A 23,376-nucleotide genomic window follows, 5' to 3' on the forward strand; every position below is an offset into this window, starting at 1 on the left:
ATCCACCCTGGAGTTTTTGTGTGGACAGAAAGCAACATATCAACTTCAATGCACTTTTCTGATTGCCAAATAGCTCCGGGAATAGCCGTTTCTCTGTTATGACCAGGCAGATCTAATTCAACTTAGAAAATCCAGAGTCGGGGACATCCCTAGAGGACACTGGCAACCGAGGTATTTCTTTGTAAACTATTTTCTCAGCTTATAAAAGGTAAAATATAAGCAGTGATCCTACTGTAAAACCAATGTAGTAAAAAAAACAATATCTGATGTAACACTAGGCCAAAATACCACACTGTTTCTTTTGTCAGGCGCAAAAAGACTAAACAAGTGTAGTGCAGAACTTCACTGACGAGGCAGGAAAACTGTGATATCGACATGTTGAGTGATGGGATATGTCTTTTCATCTCCATTAACACTCCAGCCATCAAATGAATGTTTAATGCTTTTCTGTTGCCTTGAGGTGGTTTAAGAAGTCAAACCACTCTCCATCCGACCGCAGTGTCAGTTTTATCATTCAGGGGGCGAATAAACTATGATTTTGACGGCAGTAAAAAAAAAAAGTCTCGAAAGGATTCAAAAAAATTAATCTTTGGAGTGCCGCGGCCTTGGCATTTCTCGAGCATAATTAATCAACAGTGACATGACAGGCAGACTTATACTTGGCACATGACTGGAGAGACAAAGAGAAACTCATTCAACCTGCATTGTCCATTTCTTCTTTACTGTTGAGGTGAATAGCAAAATCGCCCACAGAGTCCGTGGCTAACTGGATACCTTGAATACAGATGAGCTCCATCCATCACCTTTAACAAACAGCAGTGAACAGAAGGTCTTGCTCCCCACTAACCAACAGTACAGTGTTTCTCAGTAGCAGAACCCACGTATTTAGTATTTAGTCGTTTAGCCATTCAGAGCATGTAGCAGTCAGCAGGATAATGAGGCTCCAGCAATGGTTGTTTTTGTTACAGAGCACTAACAATTGTCCTCGAGCAGAAAAAAAAAAACGTCAATGTTCATTTGACTAATCCGAACAACGTCTACTACCTCCCAAGCTTGACCACAAGAGATGCAGCCAGACAGTGATTAAGGAACATGAAAATATATTGGCTGTGTGTGTGTGTGTGTGTGTGTGTGTGTGTGTGTGTGTGTGTGTGTGTGTGTGTGTGTGTGTGTGTGTGTGTGTGTGTGTGTGTGTGTATGTGTGTGTGTGTGTGTGTGTGTGTGTGTGTGTTATGTAACTAGATGAAGCAAAGTTAGTTGTCTAAATAAGTTGACTTCAACTTTTAAGTTCAAGCTAAACACTAGATATTTAAATTTAAATATACATTTGTATTATTTTATTTAATCAGAATGAGTCCTACAGTCCCCCGAAATACGGACTGGCCCTTCCATAATGCAAATAAGGCTTTTTTTCTTAGTTTTTTGTAGGATCATTCTTCAAGTTTTTTTTAAATGCATGAAAAGCATGTGACATTCTTTATTAATCTGAGGGAGCTCTAGTTAGTGTGGTGTGACCAGAAAAAAAAAGCCGCTAGATTTGTTCCTGGTCACTTTTGATAAATGATGTTGCTAAGGGGATCTGGGAAGTCGCCAAGTTGGCAACACTGTAGCTAACTCCATGTTGAAATCTTCAGCTTTCTATTCCCTCAAATGGTAATAGTTTGCCTAATAAATATGCCTTTTTTTTACAGTTGGTAAATGGACTCAAAGAGAAAAAATTGAACATCAAAACTAACGACCTCATTAAAGATTAATGTGAAAGTAACAGCCATCACCTGTAAAGATCAGTACACACCCCAGAAATAACTGTGTTTATACACAGCGTTGGATTGATATTCTGCGATAGCCGTGATAGAACGCAGCTGATTAAAAAAATCTGCTGAATTATTCAACAGTATAGCCGGTATCTGTTCCAAAAGCCGCCTGTGGCCCCACCGACTTGTTAATTGATTAATTGAAATGCAGCGCGGCGCACCGTGCTAACTAATACCCCGAAGGTAAAGACATGGCAGGAGCTCTCCTCTCTACGCGTTTAATTAGCATTGTTTTGACACATAATTAATAGCACAGGATGAGGGACCCTGATTAGGCTTCACACGAGCATATGGCATATATGTATAAAACCGCACTGCAAACTGCAAACACCTCCGCAACTCATTTATATATGGCTCCTTGTAGCGTATTGTAACAGACACCAAGAGGAAGGACTTTACATAATTAGCGATAGTGCATTCCTGACATGAATCGTCTCGGAAATATATTTCCACCTATGCTGGGAAGTGATTTTAATGGTGTGGTGAAAATTCCATTTGCACAGTAGGCTAGTCCTCTACTCTACATATGGAAAATATTACTCCAGAAAATATAAGCCGATACCAAGTGTACCAAATGTAAAAATATAGAGCGCCACATAACGTGGTAAATAAACAAGGTCCAACAAGGACACAGGAACGTTAAGTGATGTTGTAAAGTTTATCTTTTGACTGTCAGCAGAGGCAGGCTAACGCTCCCCTTGACTACCATTGTTTGAGCTAAGCTAACCTGGGTGAGCGACCTTTTCCCATGTCTTCATCAAAATGGACACACAGTTACAGGAACGGTTTCTTTCGCCTTTCTCTTTAGCCGGGGAGTGAGGCAAAAAGCTAAAAAACTATATTGAACTATTCTTCTAAGCAGAACAATACTGATAAAGTCACTGTATAAGAAGTATATTGTTCTGCAGTAGAAACCCAACCCTTTAGAGAGACAAAACCTGGAAAGAAAAAAAAGCTTTTCTCCTAAGTGTCAAAAGATCTGGCTCATAATTGCATATACAGAAAGCAGAGCAAGCCCACACAAACAGCTCCCTAGTGCATATAATAGGCCTCCAGCACTCTGCATTGCACTGATCTACCACTGCCTTTGAAAAGGGTTGGAAAGAATCATCCATCCTCGCACTGAGCAGCGTGTGTGTGTGTGTGTGTGTGGGTGTGTGTGTGTGTGGGAGAGACAGACATCAACCGAATGAACTGATCAAGACAAACCACAGTTAAAAATGTCTTTAAACTTTAAATTGCCAGGGATCACTGTGTAAACACTCAAACACGCTGCTATAGAAACAAGTATTTCACAAGGGTACATATCATTTACTGTCAATCAGTATTATGCAGATTTAGTTAACGGTACAGGCTATATCTCTCATGCTAAGGGGTTCTAAGAGGAGATAGATTTGTATCGTAAAGTGTCTGCTAATCCGCCAGTTGCAGCATCTAAGTGATAAGAATTTGCTTGTTAATTGAAAATATCAACACCTCTATGTAGGGGAGGAAAAAAGGTAATTTGCTTCCGCCATTTACACATTTACAACACACACACACACACACACACACACACACACACACACACACACACACACACACACACACACACACACACACACACACACACACACACACACACACACACACACACACACACACACACACACACACACACACACACACCACACACACACACACACACACACATATTCAAATCATCCAGGGAAGCTTACCAAAAGTAATTCATTTCAAAAGTGAGATATTAAATTGAAGAGGAGACCTGGGAGTCATAAAATGAGGGGGGGGGGGGAAACGGCACCGCTAAGGTTGAGTGAATAAAATGTAGAAAATGATGATGCGATAATATAATTTTTTTCCTGTGCAATAAAATTATAACCATGATGTTTTTCTATATTGAGACAAAGGTGAGTCAATCGTGCCACAAGTGAGGATTTCTAAGTCTCCTCTGCTGTATGTATGGATGGAAAGATTGTGCTCATGAGTCAAAGAATCCCACGTCTTAGTGTGTATACCAATCCTGTATCTCAAGAGAGATACACTGTATTGAGTCCTCTAAAATGCTTTTATCGGGATACTCTGGTGGCGTAGTGGATACAGAGCGTACCATATTGGCTCCAGCCTTCGTTGCAGTGGTCGCGGTTTCAAATCCCCCCTCTCTCTCTGTCTGCCCTTTTCAACTCTGTTTTATCTACAAAGCTTAAATATGCCAAAAAATAAAATGCTTTCATCAAAGCTATTTGTATCACAAGCACCGAAATGACGTGAGACACATTTCTGAGTGAAATCGCAGAGTTTCTGTCCTTTACACAAGTTGTGGTGACAAGCATTGATGCAGAACTTTTACACTGAACTACTAGCTAAACCTTCACATGGCATGGTGTAATTGGTGCTATGGGTTACAATCCCCCAATAGACTCCAATCAGGGCTTTGGTCAGACATGTAGGACACGGTGGCCAAAATCTCCCATCAAACTTCAATAGTCACATCTTTCGAAACATATTGTCCTTGAGAAAGTCTGTTTTGGTGTGTGTGTGTGTGTGTGTGTGTGTGTGTGTGTGTGAAGGGGGGGGGGGGGGGGCATGTCATTCAGTTCACCTCTGTCTCTCCAAACTGTCTATTAAAGCAACAAAAAATAAATGCCAAAAAATTATCTTAAAAAAGAAAAAGATTTAAAAAAAGGAAGTCTGCTGGAACAAGAAGTTTTGTCCAAATGGATCATACACTATAGTTGCCTTTTGAATTTTAAAAACTTTTTTTGCTATTTTGAAAATCCTGAATGGACCGGGCTGTAGGGCTGAAGACAGAAAGGAGCATTTCAGAGATATTCAGAGACAGAGATTGTCTTCACACCACAGATGCACTCAGCCTCCTGTCAGAAAGATTCCAGTGATGGTGGCTGTTATAGGGAGAGCAGAGAGTTGTATAGGTGGCATCGCTCCAGATCTCTTATTACACACATTTGTTCTCTCTGCCGCCCGGGCTTTAATTTAATCTGCACTGTATTTTATCTCTTCACTTCACGACACAGACATTCAATTCCTTGTTGCTTGGTACAAGGGGATACAATCCATCACACTGTCATAGTGATATGACCGGTCAAGCCATTGAAAGCCTTGACTACTGCTGAGAGTCCAGTTACAAAACAACAAGAGATGTAATTGTTTACGAGGACATTTGATACAGAATGAATCCCTGAAGGCTTATAGTGGGTGTGGATTTACTGTCACTTAGACCTAAAATACAATTCTATCAGCTGACATTAAGCATCCATTTTTAAAAATATACCCTGATCTTTTGTCAACCTATTAATATATATATAATATTTTCATATGGGATGCACTCATAGTACATGTCTTATTATACAGTGCTGCTTGAAAGTATGTGAACCCCTTGAGCATTTCGGAATTGTATTTATTTGAACCATTATTAATACATTTTTATCAATACCAGTATTTTTTATATGAAAAAAAAACTTTTTTATGTGCAAAAGTTGGCAAATCATTTGTTATATCTGTTTTAACAGTTGATTTCTGGAAAAGAAAAACGTTGAATTGATAAACAAACATCTGTTATTTCATATAAAAAATACTGGTATTGATAAAAATGTATGATAAATGGTTTAACTGAATACAATTCCAAAATGCTCAAGGGGTTCACATACTTTCAAGCAGCACTGTATATGCTGTGATGACCATGCTTACATACAAAGGGAGGTTCATCAGCAACACAACATGAGATGCAATTCTTTATGAGGATATTTGATACAGAAAACATACCTGCAGACATGTAGTGGTGGGGATTTAGTGTCAATAGGACCTCTCTCTCTCTCTACGTATAACACTAAAATAAGATTTATTCAGCTGACCTTTAGCGTCCATTGAAAGTCAACCTATTGATACACTGACATAATTAATCCAATTAAGTGAATAAATATATTTTTTTTATTTCCATAGTTGAGTAATATGATGTACAGTAGATGTTATAATTACCATTACTTAGATACCATGGGAGATACATGCCTTCTTCATCATCGTTGCATACAAATTTGAAAAGGAAAAATATTTTAGCTATGAGCACCATGGCTGTTACTTTACTTAAATTGACTGAGAACAGTTTGTGAGGACATGAGGAAATCACAGTTTGAAAGAGCCTATTTCTCCAAATTTCAAATATCGCTTGATGTACATTTTTTTGGGATGGGTTGAGGTATTAATATTAAAGCCAGTGCAGTCTTGCAAAAGACCTACAACTTGCAAGGCTTTGCAAAACTGAAAGTCGAACATGAAAAGGCCACCCACAACTGCACACACTCACACACACACACACACACACACACACATACACACACACACACACACACACACACACACACACACACACACACACACACACACACACACACACACACACACACACACACACACACACACACACACACACACACACACACACTATCTAAAAGCCAGCAGGGGGTGAAATTATAGAGAGGAGAGAGACGAAAACTGCCAAACTCTGAGCGAAAGTATCTCTTCACCCCTCCTGGTTCCTCCCTTCAAGTCTCTCTTTACTAACCTTACATTTATCATTGTTGCATCCTTATCTCCTATTCCCTCACCTTGCCTTGTACCTGTATGTCCTCGCTGACATTCTCCTGTTTCCTCTTATGACGTCAAATCATTTCAAAGATGTGAATCGATGCGTCCAGAAAAGCAGAAAAGTGGCCGGGACACACATTCAGCGGAGTCATTGAGGGATGAAATGGGAAAAAGGCAAGAGAATATGTCACTGCAGTTGTGAGAAACACAAAGGGAATACTGCTACCTTGAAAGCCTACAGACATCTAAAGGAATTTCAAAGACACAAGGTTTCGAGGAACAATTTGACCCTAAGGCTTGAGATCACATGTGGGCAGTTGGTCAGAGGAAAAGATCGGGAACTTATAGCTCTGTCGCATGAGCTTGTATATTCACAAACATGTTCTGTAAGTGTCACACTCACCTGAGACTGCAAATAGAAGAAAGAAGTTGTTGTTATTTTGACAATGCTATTTCGTATTTTTGCTTTTTATCTTAATTTTTATCATTGTTTAATGTCACTTAAGCTGTTTCCAGTGGAGCAGTGAGGTCATTGTTTTGTCATCTTACATGCCCTATTATTTACTGCTGTTTTTGACCTTTTTGATCTTGTCGCAATTAATTATCGGGGATCATTTTATCCGATTGTGTTGTTGTTCAAATTCAGAATTCCTCATGGGGCTAGACAGAAGTTACGCAATATAGCTTTAAGCTGTTGTGCGGACTATACTTTCTTTTACACTTGTTTTTCCCCTGCACCAGCTACATATGGATGTGCATAACATCACATTTTTCACTTTAATGTATCCTCTCATACCTTATTCTATTGTTTTTCTCTAATTCTCTCCTCCCTTTACCCTGCACCCCTATCTCCTCTTCCTCCTCTGTTTTACCTCAATATGCTTGTGTGTGTGTGTGTGTGTGTGTGTGTGTGTGTGTGTGTGTGTGTGTGTGTGTGTGTGTGTGTGTGTGTGTGTGTGTGTGTGTGTGTGTGTGTGTGTGTGTGTGTGTGTGTGTGTGTGTGTGTGTGTAAGTCTGTGTGTCTGTCTGTCTGTCTGTCTGTGTGTGTAGCTGTAATGAATTGTCTAGTGTTGAAATGCAGCCTTATACTGTTCCTTCTATAATGGTTGCTGACACAGTTCTGTCCTCCTCTCTAACACTAACTGACTGAGCCTGCCATTTCCCATCAGCAGTCTTTACAGTACATCGGGCTGAGGAGATGCTGTCATGCAATACTGACTTCACTAAAACACTTCATTGACAGCAATACACTATGATCAGCGTCTCTCTTTTAGTGCAATGTGGACACACAAGAGCTAAGGGACAAGACGGTGAGTAATAAAGCTTTGCACTGATGCCAAACACTAGCCAATTATGAAAGAACATGCATAAATTACAGATAAAGGGGCCACTTTGCAGACTTTCAAGGTGAAACTTGTTATTCTAATGCGGAGGGGAGGGCATGTGAAAATGTGACATTAAAATCCCCAGAGCTGTACGTGTGTCTCCAGAGCTCGGCGACACCACCTGTCTCTCTCTCTCTCTCTGAGTCACAGTCTGTGTTTCATCATGTTTTAAGTAGGTTGGAGTGAGAGCAAAGGCAATGACAAACTGGAAGTAGGAGTAGTTTGCTACTTAAAGAGGCTCAACATACAGTGGCTGACAATAGGAAAGCCACATCATATCAGACAACATGGCTTCTTTTATCAAATATGGAATGAAATATATAAATCAGAGGTCCCACCCAACGTCAGTGTTGTAGCAGCTGCTTTAGCAAAATTTATTTTTCATGGAGGAGTTTCTGCATTGGGTCCACATGTACAGGAATTGTGAGGTGAAATTGGTAAATACGACCAAAATAATCAATATATTTGTAACACCTCGGTAAGACCCACAAATTCCTGAGCAGCAACAAGTGACTGAGGAAAATTGGGATGGGGCCGATCTGATCCAATACATATACCGGGTCTGATATGGCTTCAAACGACTCATTTTAGACTGATCTCACTGATTCAAATCCCATTGTCCGTTTTCGGTTTTATCCAAATTTCATAGTCTTTTGTTTTTCTGTAATTATTTCAACTACTGTATGAAAATTACACAACATGGATCATTCACTAACAAGACAAATTCAGATTTTGTCCAAATACCTTCACTGTCAAAAATGTTATTGTATCTTTTCAGCACAGTGACAATGGCTTTTTTTCTCACAACTCGCTCAAATCTAGTAAACAATACTTTTCTCTTTCCTCTTGTAAACAAACACTTTAAATCAATCATAGAGAGAAAATAAACCTCCTTGGATGTGAGTAACATTGTAGCATGTCCTCCGAAGATGGAAGCAGACCAAAGATTAGAGGCGACAGAGATGATGACAATCTCACATGATGAATGGTTTCGGTTTGTGTGTGGAGCCATGTTTCCTCTGGGGACAGCCTTGAACCAATACAGCATTCCAGTCGCCCCAATCACCAAACGTATGGACAGTAATTCCCTTTGTGTTTCCTGGTCTAACCACCTGTTCCTGCTTTAATAAACCCAGATTCATGACTGGTGGCCGTATGGTCGTCTCTGTAACCTTGACTTCACCAGATCACGCTCATGGCTCCACTTTGCCCGAACACATTTCCATAAATGACACTAAGGAAGAAATATGAGGAGGATTAATCTTCAGCTATTTTCCTTTTTCCTCCATTATAGGGTTTTGGCTGATGCTGCCCTTGCTTGCTCTTGCTTTAACATTACATGGTACTGGCTATACTCTATTCTACTTTTCTCTACTCGACTTTGGTATCGGGTAACTTTCTGTAAGAAATGTTCTATTAAAAGATAGTACTCATGATAGTTACGCCCATGTGTAGTTGGTCGTCATTGTGACATCGCCCAAAACATACTAGTTTAAAAAAAAACAAAAAACAAAGAAACAGGAAGCTCAAAATAACTTTTTTGAACCTCGATAGAGTAAGTAACAATAACTAGGCACCAGGTACTTTTACATAGTCCAAAACCAATAAAAAGGCAATAAAGAGTAGAGTAGACCCGATGTAATAAAGCGGACCGGGAGAATGTTTCCCCACATTCACACCCAATTACTTTATAAAGCTTGTATTCACCACTCTATGTCCTTCTAAGTGCAAACAACAAGTTCCCTGAAAAGCAAATAAATTCATTCTATAAAGGGCACTGAAAACGGGCGGCTGAATTTTGCACCGACCTCAGCATTTCCTTTTCTTATCAGATTTAAACCTTAGAGGAGATGAACGATACTCTGTGAGCTCAGAGATTTAATGGAGCAGCCCAGTATTCCACCCGGAGCCTACGCAGCTTAAATAACCAAGTCTTTTTCAAAGGGCCCAAATAGCCCATCCATTGAGTGAGTAATAACGGCCCTGAATTTACCATTCAGCCTCCGCAACTCCCTTTAGCTTCAAGATTCACAATGGTTTATTTGTCATATGCACAACAATTACAGCAACAGTCATTGGTAATGAAATTCTTAAGACCCAGGCTCCTCTCAACAATGTGATATTTTCATTTTCATTTAACTTTTATTTATCCTCGAGAGACCAATTGAGGGGTGACCCTCATTTACAATGACGTCGAGATCGAACAAATTCAAAGGAAAAACCACAATACATAAACAATATTCAATGCAAATACATCAAATACAACAACAGGTGAAGAGAAAAACAATTGAAACATTTACACAGTGGTGAAGAGTGGCAGCAATTAAAATGAAATGGGTGAAAGTACAATATAGATGCAGAAAAAACACAAGTCAAGAGAGCAACACCTGAGACACAAATAAACACAACAGTAGTGCAAGGACACAGTGCTGATAAAAACTGTACAGATAAGGTGCACCATATAAATATAAAGTCAATTTAAAATGCTACATAAAATGAAATGAAATGTAGACTGTATATTGTACTGTTCAAATGTGTGCATAACCAAACTGTGCTTGTTCTTAATTGAATGTTATCAAAGGAAAAATCTAGTGACAAAAAGTTAAAAGCAAAGAAAATCATGATCGCCTGCCTTCCTGTCATGTCGGCCCTTTGTATGGCGTGATCACAGGGCTATTTGAGGACAGGCAGTGAAAAAAAAACAATGTTGAATCTGTCTAAATTTGAATTCATTTTACCTCGACTTTCACGACAGTCCTGTTTCACCTGACAAAACATGTGACTTTGAAACAGCTTTTCAAACTCAACCACTGACATTGAGGCACAGCGGGAAGCCATTCTCCTCCCTCTCTCTCTCACTCTGTCTCTTTCACTCTCTCTCTCTCCCTCTGTCTCTCTCTCTTTCTCTCTCTCGCTCTATTTCTTTCTCTTTCTCTCTCTATTTCTCTTTCACTCTCTCTTTCTCGTCTCTCTTTCACTTTATTTCCTCTCTCTCTCTCTCTCTTTCTGTCTGTCTCTTTCTCTCTCTCTCTCTCTCTGTCTCTCTCTCTATCTGTCTCTCTCACTCTCTCTCTGTCTCTCTCTCTCTCTTCAGGCAGAAAATAAACGTGCTAATAACAGCTTTCGATTTAAAACCTCTCTCCTTGAAGACAGCTGTGAAGAAGTGAGCTGCTATCATACTAACACCCACAGATGAGGGAGAAAATGAAAATCGGGGCACACACACACACACACACACACACACACACACACACACACACACACACACACACACACACACACACACACACACACACACAAACATTCTTGTGAGGACACTCATTGACATACTGTATTCCCTAGCCCCTTACCCTAACCTTAACCATCAAAACTAAATGCCTAACCACAGCCCTACCACTAACCCTAACCTAAACTTAATTCATACCTGAACCTTAAAACCTAGTGTTAACCCTCAAACAGCCCTCTGAAGAAGTGAGGACCAGGAGAAAAGTCCTCACTTGCCAAAAATGCTCACTCCGATAGTTAGGAGTTTATATTGGTCCCCAAAAAGATGCCTGCACACGTACACACACACACACACACACACACACACACACACACACACACACACACACACACACACACACACACACACACACACACACACACACACACACACACACACACACACACACACACACACAGTTTAAGGGTGTAGCGGTATTATCTGTCATTAAGGCTAGGATTAAAGTCATTAAATGTTCTTGAGATTATCTGTCATTAGGCTATGATTATACAGCGCACACTCCAGTGGCTCCAAATCAGCTCAGAGGGAAGATTAAAAAAAAACCTTGGGAGAGACTGATGGGGTGGAAAGAGCATGACAGACAGACAGCATACCTGAAGACAGCAGTTAGACGGGTGAGTGCTTTACGATGAGTAATATGATTGATGACTTGCCAGACAGAAGAAAAAAAACATTTCATTCCTTGCCACTGCTGGAGAAGATAGCATTACATGAATTAATGATAAGGCTGCTGCATGCGTCGACTCTCCGATGGTCTGTTGGTGCATTGATTTGGAACTTGACCTCATTTCGCTTTTCAACTCTTGCCCAGAACATGAACCGTGGAGGAAGAAGTGCAATAAGTCACCTCCGGACATGATTACACAGCTGTTACTACAAAGTATCATACATCACAGAGGGAGTTAGTTACAACTTTGAAATGAGCCAGGCTACACTCACTCCACTTGGGGACCTCTATCTGATATGTTTTAATATATTTGTTTATTGATTGCTTTACTGTGTGTTTTTGGGACTATTATTGTATGTGACTGGCTCATCTAAAGGGGCTAGCCATGATAATCTGCTACAACCATGGAGAAGGACTTGAAATCGAATAATGGCATTCTATTACTGTCAATAGATCTTGCTCAGTTGCGCATGGTGCAATTTGAAGCGGGTACTTCCTGCTTATGGGACCCATAGAGAATGCGCACTGTGTTCTTTCTCACAATCAATCTTGAACGTGAGCCTAAAATACATCAACGCCATAAACATAAGAAAAACCTCTGACACGCAACAAAACTACTTCTTGTGGACAACGGTCTCATTGTTTAACAGGATAAGAAGCTCAAAATTCTGATGTTGGTTTATAAAGCACTAAATGGTTTAGGGCCAAAATACATTACTGATATGCTGATAAGTTATGAACCGTCCAGAGCCCTTAGGTCGTCTGGGACAGGTCTACTTACAGTCCCTAGAGTTAGGACTAAACGAGGAGAAGCAGCTTTTAGTTTTTATGCACCAACAATCTGGAACAAACTCCCAGAGAACTTGAGGTCTGCTGCAACTCTCAGTTCTTTTAAATCGAGTCTGAAGACTTTTTTGTTTCCTTTTTAACTTGCAATTTTCATTTTATTTGCTTCTTTTATTATGTTTTTAAATCGAGTTTTCATTTTTATTTAATTTTTATTTGCTTCTTTTATTCGCTTTTAAATGTTTTATAATGTGTTTTATGTATTCTAATCTTGCCCCTGTAAAGCACTTTGAGTGGCCTTGTGTCTGAATTGTGCTATATAAATAAACTTGCCTTGCCTTGCCTTGCCTATAGTATACTACCAAGACGTAAGATTTAAGTCGCCAAATCTACCAAAAAGTAGCCCATCAACGTCTTTGAGTGCCTCTGTCTCTCATTCAATCAGGCCTCGCTTATTCCCTATGAAGTCACCTTCAGAGAGATGAAGAGCCATTTGAAGATAAGGGTTAGCATAATGGATTAACTTTTGCTGCTTGAAGAAATACACATTTAAAATGACTTTATATATAATATCACAAAGGCTAATAATTCCCTCATAGACGGAGCTTGCTGTGTTTGTCATTAGGCAACTGAAATAACATGTTTGTGCTGCATGTACGCTGAATTATTGTAAAGGAAATGTAACACAACCATTCTCTTCCCCCATTTCACCTCTGCCTCTCTGCACTATCAATAAAGCATAAAGGAAAATGCCCAAAAAATAATCTTAAAAAACAGCAACAACCTTTTAGCTCTTTCTTTTCCCTTCTGATAAACAGCCTGAGACAGACCTTGCCCCCGGCGCTCGCAAGAGCTGCGAAACAAACGACGCGTGGAGAGAAGTCACGGACGCTTATTAAGTGAATCATGAACGATAGGTGGTCTCTCTCTCTCTCTCACACACACACACACACACACACACACAAACTCTCTCTCTCTCTGTCTCTCTCTCTCTCTCTCCCAGGAATAAACAGCTTAAAAATAGTGACACCACATCAGTTTTGAGTGAGGTGTAGGTCCATTTTTTTCTTTTGGCAATGGCTTTTTAAATGCCAGACACCTGTCTTTTCATTTTGCAATTTTCTTGGAGGCAGCGAGTTCCTTAATCCAGCTGTTGTCTGTCCGTCGATACTAATGTAATACTGTAGTCTATATCATATGTTCTGTACATCGATCTTTGTCTTCATATGTCCGGACTGTGCTCTCATTGCCTGATCCCTCAATAGTAATTTGATTAAAAATATATATAAAACACGCCTGGCTTTTCTATACATGTCATTTGTCACCCATCCTATGTACTATTGATCCATCCCAAATTACTTGTGGCAATTGTGATCTCATACTGTATCTGAGGTTTAACCCTTATATGACCAGGCCATGAGTTTGGAATGAACTTGCTGTGTCATAGGATCTTTCATTTTTACTTTTGCTATTAATATTTGTATTATTACTATTTTTATTATATGTTGCTATACACTGTATGTACACATTGCTAAATATTTTTTTAATTTACTTTGCTTTTAATGCATCCTGTGAAGCACTTTGTAACCCTGGTTTCAAAAGGTGCAATACAAATACAATGTTTCACACTTGCATAACCTGCATTTATGGGATATGTTATGTAGCATTTATCACTTAAAAGGAAAAATTATATGTTTTCCTTTTTATAGAATGTATATGTATATGTCCTTTGAATTAAAGTAAACAGAATTTTCTATCCGCAATGTTTCATCTCATCTTATCTTTCCAAAGAACCTTGGCTCATGTTGCCGTTTGAATCTTTCTTTGATATGTGTTTGTATAAAAACAAACTGATGAGCATTAATGTACATTAAATCCTCAAACAGCTCTATATTCATATTAATGTGCTTACATAAACTTTAACCTTGTGTTTGCTTAAAACACTGCAGGGCCAATCCAATTAATTTAGACCCACAGTGGAGAGAGTGGCATATATGAATTCATTAAGCACCAACCCACGCACTGTAGGACACTCACACATGCACACGCACACACACATACACACACACACACACACACACACACACACACACACACACACACACACATACACAAACACACACACACACACACACACACACACACACACACACACACAGTGGAGGCATATTTTCAAAGAGAACATAACCTTGATGATATCATTAGGGGTATTTTGACATCTTATGTATATATTGATGTGATATCTAGTGGGTGCCTCATATTTATGAAAGTGCAACACTAAATAGCTGTACTACCCCTTTAATTATGCAGTATCAATCGGTTTTTCTAATAAAACACCAATGAATAAACAGTTTGTTTTTTGTATTTTTGCCAAGAATATGCTTTTATAATGATGGTGGCATGTTTACCTCATATCATATCTACAGAAATAACAACGATGTTTAAAAATAGCAAGATAAAGTTTATTTTTTATTTATTTTGTATTAGGATCCCCATTAGCTGATGCAGACACGTCAGCTACTCTTCTAAAGTTGAAACTGAAACTACATTTGCAACACAAATTGCCTTTAGAACAAACGTTTGCATTGTACTATTGATTAGCTGTAACATTGAAAGAAACACAAATATGTAATATGGAACAAGTTAATACTCGATATCTGGGGATTGCCAAGAAACAACCAGGAAAACATGGACATTAAGTGAATTAAAAGTTGAATAGGACATCTCACATCATAGATTATCTACTGCTTTAATTAGAGTTAGCTTGTACTACTACTAGTTTATGCCTAAATCCATTCTACTTCTCAGTAACACCGGCCTTTGCGATTCTTAGTACAAGTGCACAACAACCAAGGGGGAAATCAAGCCCTTCCAATCACTGTTAGAGTCTCATCCTCTCAGCTGATATTAAACTTAAAACAATGGCCTCCATAGTATAGTTGCAGGGAAGAGTAAAATAATTAACAAAAGTGTGAAATAACACAACCAAGCTTGACATTTTTATGCTTTCAGACGCAGCGGAATTATCCAGAAACAGAACAATAGTGCAAGGATCGGCAAGGCAACAGAGAAAAACCTTAGCATAACAACAACAATACAACACAAGTAATTAAATGATCCACTAATTAATGTAGGGATACATTGAAGGCAGTACTGTACCTTCTCAAATTAGTCCTGGAGAAACGTCAAAATAAAGCCAAACAGAATAATTACCAACGAGAGATCCAAACTTTTTTTTCCGAGGGCACAATTAGAGACACAGCAGGATCCCAGAAAACAGTGTGTACTTGTGATTCTCTGCTCTGCACGAATAACAACACCAGCTTTTTAAGTCATTGATATCAACAGAAAAAAACCTGCTGTGCTTTAACTTTATTTTGCATCAATGGCTCACATTTACATTTTTAGCCAACAGCGGGCATATTGGTGGAAATGTGGTCTCCAAAATATATATACTAACTTCTATGGGGGGTTTGTGGTGTATTGGTTAGAGCGTTTGTGGTGTATTGGTGAGGCTAAGAACTTCCTTATAAAGAAACTGAAATTTAAAAAAAACTCTACTTTTTTCTCAGCAACCCCACTTATTGGTCAAGCCGTCCTCAGCACCAGAAGAGAAAAAAATCCTGTCACCCTGCATGACACTGACACATTACACTAAGATGATGATCAGCACATCAACGCTGTTATTTAAAAGCATGTTGAAGTTGGCTCTTAGCTCAAAGCGTTGCTGTTGCTAAGTGCATCCTCCTCTCAGATGCATTAGCATATGGCTGTACACTCTCCCTCTCAGCATTGGTCTTAATACAAAATACAAACACAATGTTCCGCCACAAACTTTTAGCAAACCCAATTAGAGGTAATCTTTGGCAACTGGAAACCGTAATACACTCAGACCACTTTGGACTAAAGCTGCCCAAGAACCTAAACTTCCTTACAAACATCCAAAGCTATTCTTGTTCATCTCCGGAGAAAAAACGTACATCTTTTTGCAGACCCATAAAGTCAATGACTTGGTATAACCCTTATCGTCATCAGGTTGCCAATAACACAACTTCATTATAATGTTGCTTCCAATCTACCAAATGCGTAATACCAACTGTAAGCTAACAAATCCATTTCTTAATACTATAAGTCAATGTTGGTTAAAGCTTGTTTTTCTGCCCATAGGGATCACAGCTCTCACTTACATTATGGTCCCTTTAAAACAGTCACAACCTTTTAATGCAAGTCACTATTCTTCAAAAACAAACAGTCACACTATCAAGCTGTGTATATCAGAAGGCTTTTAAATGACGCACAATGCATTCCCAGCCTCGCGGGTATAGCAGTTTCACACACACACACTCACTTCCTTGCATCTCATCACATGAACCCCAGTGCTTCAAGCCCCTCTGGCTAACAAGTCATTTGAGCGCCATCTGTGGTTGTTATAATATGTATATATATTTTTTTTACAGTGTTGTCGTTTAGTTCCACCTCCGTAATGAACAGCCAACTGTCTCCAGGGAGATGTGAAGCTTAAGTCTTAAAGCCTGTAAGATCCGTCCACCTCCGCCAAGTCTTAACTTATTATGCTGCCGAGGTTTTATGGCCCGTGTATGATGAGTGTGTTCTGCAGTGTCAAGCCTGCGCAAGATAAATAGAGAGATAGATGGAGAGGGTGAGAGAGATAGAGAGAGAGAGAGAGAGAGAGAGAGAGAGAGAGAGAGAGAGAGAGAGAGAGAGAGAGAGAGAGTAGAGCAGACAAGGCAGAAAAACCAAACAGGGAAAATGAAATCAAGCAGTCACTAGCTGGGGTTCCATCACCCTTCTTTAGTTGTGCATTTTGAAGTATTGCAACAGAAAAGAGTGGTTGAAATGCTAAAATTCAGAAGAAAAATAGTTTTTAATCAGTTTTTAGTGTTTTTTGACTCACTTGGAAAAGAGTTATTTCAAAAAATCACAACTGCATGAGACTGTCAAGGAAAAGGAGTGGTGGTGGTGGTGGTGGTGTCTAAATCTGCTGCAAAGCCCTGAAACAATGTCATCAGTCTGAGCCTCTCTGTGGAGGGTGTAAGTGTCCCGCTGTGGTCTAACTGCTGCTCCAGAGGCTTTTACGCTTTGACAGGGATACAAATCGACGCCAGAAACATTTTATCACTTGAAGAAGAGAGAAAGAAAGAAAGAAAGAAAGAAAGAAAGAAAGAAAGAAAGAAAGAAAGAAAGAAAGAAAGAAAGAAAGAAAGAAAGAAAGAAAGAAAGAAAGAAAGGAAGGAAGGAAGGAAGGAAGGAAGGAAGGAAGGAAGGAAGGAAGGAAGGAGAAGAAAGAAAGAAAGAAAGAAAGAAAGAAAGAAAGAAAGAAAGAAAGAAAGAAAGAAAGAAAGAAAGAAAGAAAGAAAGAAAGAAAGAAAGAAAGAAAGAAAGGGAGATAATATAAATGCAGAGAGAGAAAATGACGAGATGACGCCATATAACAAGTGGGGAAACACGCTGTGGGGGGTGGGATAAAGGTAAAGAAAGATTGAAAATGTCCAGCCATACAGCAGAATTTCTCTTGATTCAGATACAGGGGCAGAGGAGAGACAGAAAGAGACAGTGCTGCATGGCAATTAAAAAGGCTCAAAGCAAAAACACTAGCGTTACCATGCCAGGCCAGTAGGGGGTGATAATTGGTCAAGTCAAACACCAAAGAGAACATTGGGAGCATGTGCATTCAGTTTGTTCTTCAGCGAGCGGCAAAACGAAACTAGAAATGGCAGAAGCGAAAACCAAAGCAAATGTATATGTTTGTGTTCAATATATTTATTCTCCTTTGTTTAGCATATAATTATGTTGTAGTAAAGCTAGGTCGCCTTGGGAACAATTAAGCCTAAAGGCCTTTGCACACAAATCATCATCATGGGTTCATGGAGGATGGAGTAAATAACAATTGCCATCTCTGATTCAGATAAAGAAATTTGAGAAGAGGAGAGACAGAAAGAGACAGAAGGCATGGTGAGAGAAACAGAAGTAGAGAAGAGAAAAGAATGGATGCTGAGGAGAGAGACATTTGCTGACAGGAGAAAAGGTGGAGGACAATATATTGAACTCCAATGCAATTTTCTGATTGCCAGATAGTATGGGTGAACACAACAGTCCAATCTCTGTATTTAATAGGCAGATCTGATTGGACTGAAAAAAAATCCAACATTTTGGACATTCCTATTGACAGAAAGTGACAGAAAAACACGTGGAAAGAAATTATAAAGGAGCGCATAGAAGAGGGTTAGCAGTTTCTCTGAACTATATACGGCAGGTGGAAAAGAGACAGAAAGGAGAAGATTTTAAATGAAAACAATATGTCAAAATTCTGTTATCATTCATTTGAAGCTACAGCTAACACTCTACAGTCCTATATTCCAGCTGCACACGCCTCTGTACGTAAGTCACCTCTTTACTCATCCACCCAACCGTAGAAGAGTCGATCGCTCTCACGATGGCACACTCTTCTAAAATGTCTCACGCTCGACTGCCTTTCCATTAAAGTGCAGCCGAACCGTCAGACCTTCAAGTGATAACATGTGTGTTGCTTTCGTGTGACGTTTTAAACGATGGTGTGATGTATATTATTAGACCAGATTGAAGTTCAAAAGAGTTGGAAGAAAATGTGGAGAGAGAGAGAGTAAATGGTAAATGGACTTGACTTATATAGCGCTTTTTAGCCGATTTTCTCAGCCCCAAACCGCTTTACATTTCTTACCACATTCACCCATTCATACACACACTAGCAGCAGCTGCCATGCAAGGCGTTCTCTGAACCATCGGGAGCAATGTGGGGTTCAGTGTCTTGCTCAGGGACACTTCGACATGTGGCGGGTAAGCGGGGGATCGAACCTCCGACCCTGCACTTCAGAGGACGACATCCCTACCCACTTTGCCACTGCCGCCCAGAGTGAAAGAGATGATCAGGTGGCCATATCAATAAGTCGTGAAAGACGGGAATGAAAACCCGTGGAGGGATGGAGAACTTCTACAGCCACCTGGTTCCATTACACACACAGGCTTGACTCATTACACACTGAGATTCAACTCCATTTATCTTCATTCATCTCCCCAGCTTCATCAGGATTCTCTCCATCTCTTTGCTCGGGCACTTATGCCTTTCACATTCACAAACACTAAACTCTCTTTGACTGCAGTGCATTGATTATACAAAAACTGCTGCTGTGTTTTACTGTTTTATTTGTATACATTTTATATTTTATTGATATGGATGTGTGTGGTCATGAGTATGGGTAAGATGTGCTTGTGCAAGTGTGTGTTTGTGAATGTGTGTATATTTAGTTAAAAAAATTAATAACATGCAATGACAATAAATAATCTATCTATCTATCTATCTATCTATCTATCTATCTATCTATCTATCTATCTATCTATCTATCTATCTATCTATCTATCTATCTATCTATCTATCTATCTATCTATCTATCTATCTATCAGCAACTTCTCAAGACCCATGTTAACCTCTCCAACCTCTTTGTCTCATACACACCATTACACTCCTAGTATTTCAGTACTAACGTAACGTGGCTCAGTGCCAGGGCGCACAGCACGCTGCGCTGAGCACCAAATTAGCCAGAAAACGTTGCGATAACGTTGTTTTACGCACACGCTGGATGGACTCGCTTCTGTCTGACACCTGCTCTGAGTGACATTGCAATGTTTTTTTAGCACTGAGATACAAATCGTTTTGGAGCATTCTTTTTCAGAGCAACAGCATCCTTTGATTATTCAAAGCTCCTCATTAGTGGAGTCTGATAGCCTAATTATAATCTTGGAAGTCGATAAACAGTTCATTAAAATGCGTAAAGGGGTAATTTGGTTGATACAATCCTTTTTTAATAGGGGAGGGACATGAGCATTCAAAATCGCACACGTGTAAAATCTGATCCATAAATATTACAACAATTAATTTATCATTAATCACATCAAAGCACTTTAACTCGAATTATTTCCACTTTGAAACCGAGCAAACAAGACGCGCGAAATACCAAAGCCTTAAAGGATAAAACACCTTAATCCAAATCAACAGAAAAAGCCTATAACTGCATCCAAAGAACAGAATATAACATTTTCCCCAGGCGGTATATCAGAAGGATGAAGCCCAGTTTTGAGCCTCCTCTCTCGGCTTTTGCGCTGCACTTGACTCGCTCCCTCTCCTGCAGGGAAAAGTAGAAACCAGATAGAAAAGCGAACCCAGCCCGCCGCTCACCTTGTGCTGCTGTCCCGCACGAGCTGCTCAGAAGCAGCGCGACCTGAGCGATAATCCCCGCGACTCCGTTAGTCCAGAGAGCCATGGTGACGCGGAGAGAACCGGGGGAACAACCTCTCCTCTCCAGCTCCGTAAGAGACACTATGCTGCGTTTAATGCTTTGACTCAAACCACGAGAGCTGCCGAATGCCTTAACACACACACACACACACACACACACACAATCTCTCTCTCTCTCTCTCTCTCTCTCTCTCACACACACACACACACACACACACACACACACACACACACACACACACACACACACACACACACACACACACACACACACACACACACACACACAAACTCTCTCTCTCTCTCTCACACACAAACACGCACACAAACTCGCACACACATAAACAGGCACACACACACACACACACACTAATATTATCAAATGCAGCTATCATTAATAAGATGTAATTTAAAAGATTAGTTAGGAGCTTTATTACCCAAAAAGGGGAAATTGAGCTTAGTTTCATCACATTGTATTACAAATGAAACAATTACACCCACCCACCCACACACACACATACACCCACACACATACACATACACACACACACACACAAACACACACACACACACACACACTTCTACTGCAAATTCTTAGTTGTGCAACCGTTTTGTTGGTTAATTTAACATCTAGACAGCAAACTAGTCTCAGAAAGTAGGACAGATAGTGGGTGGATTGATACAGAGCAGAAACAAGTGATGTGACATTCAGAATAGAACAGAGCTTACATGGTGCATATGGTACATCCGAAGTCATGTATGTACAATACAGATCATTAGCGCTACACAAATAAATTAGACACTCGTATTGACCTATGGTATTGACATGCGAATGAAAAGACGACAAACCAGAAAAATACACAAGTGGGCGGCGGATCATAAAGATTCTACAGGAAATAACAAGATCCCAGAATAAACACGAGAAGATTTACATTTTCCCATACAGTAGGCCTACGTGTCATAAGGGAGTCGATCATTTGTATGTGTGACACGGAATCTGAATACAAAAATAGACAAGAGATTAAAAGTGAGTTTCTAGAGGCAACCAACTGTATTCATGAGGATCGGCAGTGTGAGTGTAATCAGTGAAGATTATGGTGATTCAAGCTTCAGGCAACAAGTCATTTGAGGAGTGGCAGTGCGGATGAGAGAAGTCAACTTTAATCAAATGTGTATGGTCTTCTTTAGTCTTTCGTTGATTGACTTCTGATCTACCAGATACATCTACCTGTTTTTTTTTTAGTTTAAACAAACAAGGAGCTGTCAGTTTTTGTTGGCTCTAGTGTCCCCTTTGTATGGAATTGGTAGTATTTTTGTACACAACTGCGCCTGTTGTCCTCAAGATCTTAGCTAGCGTTTTATTTTATTTTATTTTATTTCTTTTTTTGTTCAAGGTTAGTTAACAGTCTTAATGAAGTGCGTGGTGCATTTGAATCGCTGGTAACTATAGCAGCAATTGTTATGCCCCACACTTACTTCTCCTAGAAACTAACTTTTTTCTTTAAATGTTAAGAATTCAAACACAAACCTTCTTTTTCTTTGGTTCGTGGCCATGGAAAATGCATGAGAAGTGCAATCTGAATGTTCCCACAATAGAACATAATGGACTCTATGGAAGTCATAGCAGAACACTATAATTTACATCCAAGGCTTCTTCTATTATTCCTTGCGCGGGGACACTATGTCTTACATTGTTTGCTTACATAACTCCTCAAATTCAGAATAAATCAGTTTCGCTGGTATTAGCATTAACATGAATATAAATGAGCAAATAATAGCACAGCAGCATTAAAAACATAATGTAAGGGGGCGCCTTTAGCTCAGTTGGTAAGGCGTCCCCCTCCCGGGCCGGGCCCAGCAGCAGACCCGGGTTCGATTCCCACCCGCGGTCGTTCTCTGCATGTCACTCCCCTCTCTGCCCCATCTCACCTCTGTCTCTCTGCACTATCAAATAAAGCATAAAAAAATGCCCAAAAAATAGCTTAAAAAAAAAAAAAAAAAAAAAAAACATAATGTAAATGATTTAAACCAAGCTACTTTCCATGCATCTCATGTATGGTGGCCATGAAAACCAGACCAAAACAGCTGTGTGTTGGCTGAGATGCACAGCCCTGTCCATTGACAAGAGGGTTACTGTGAAACAACACTGGAAAAGATTCATCGACGGTTTGTATGTTTTAAAGGAAAAGCCCTGACAGTAAAGAGAGGAGGAGGAAGTGTGCAGAGAAAAAATGCTATATAAGTGCAGTCCATTTACCATTCACCAAAACCTACTAAGAGTGTAGATCGCAGGGGAATCAGAGTATAAAAAAGCTGCTGAGGGTAAACAAAGGGGGAGGGGGTGTCAGATAACACAGAAGCCAGAGTAAGGGAGAAACAAGGGATCACACACACAAGCACTAACTGACACACACACTAACACACACACACAACAAGACACTCAACATGAGCGTCACAAAATCTGAGACGCGCACACAGAAACACAAGCAATCACACTTTTCTGATGCGATATTCAAAAATTTGCATAAAAAGAAGGCTGATGGAAA

General features: G+C 39.7%; 1 protein-coding gene across 1 annotated transcript in view; it reads right to left on the reverse strand.

The window, feature by feature from the left end:
• LOC307255310 (contactin-associated protein-like 4) overlaps window positions 1–20,855 on the reverse strand; it is a gene marked incomplete at both ends in the record, with an annotated part of 110,707 nt that extends 89,852 nt beyond the window's left edge. The window contains one exon of the mRNA XM_080033988.1: window positions 20,771–20,855. Coding sequence (XP_079890114.1) covers window positions 20,771–20,855 — 85 coding nt within the window. The remainder of the gene's footprint in view (window positions 1–20,770) is intronic.
• Window positions 20,856–23,376: the final 2,521 nt, after the last annotated feature.

Source organism: Ammodytes marinus (genome assembly GCF_949987685.1).
Source record: "Ammodytes marinus genome assembly, chromosome: 9".
NCBI classification, from domain to species: Eukaryota; Metazoa; Chordata; class Actinopteri; order Uranoscopiformes; family Ammodytidae; genus Ammodytes; species Ammodytes marinus.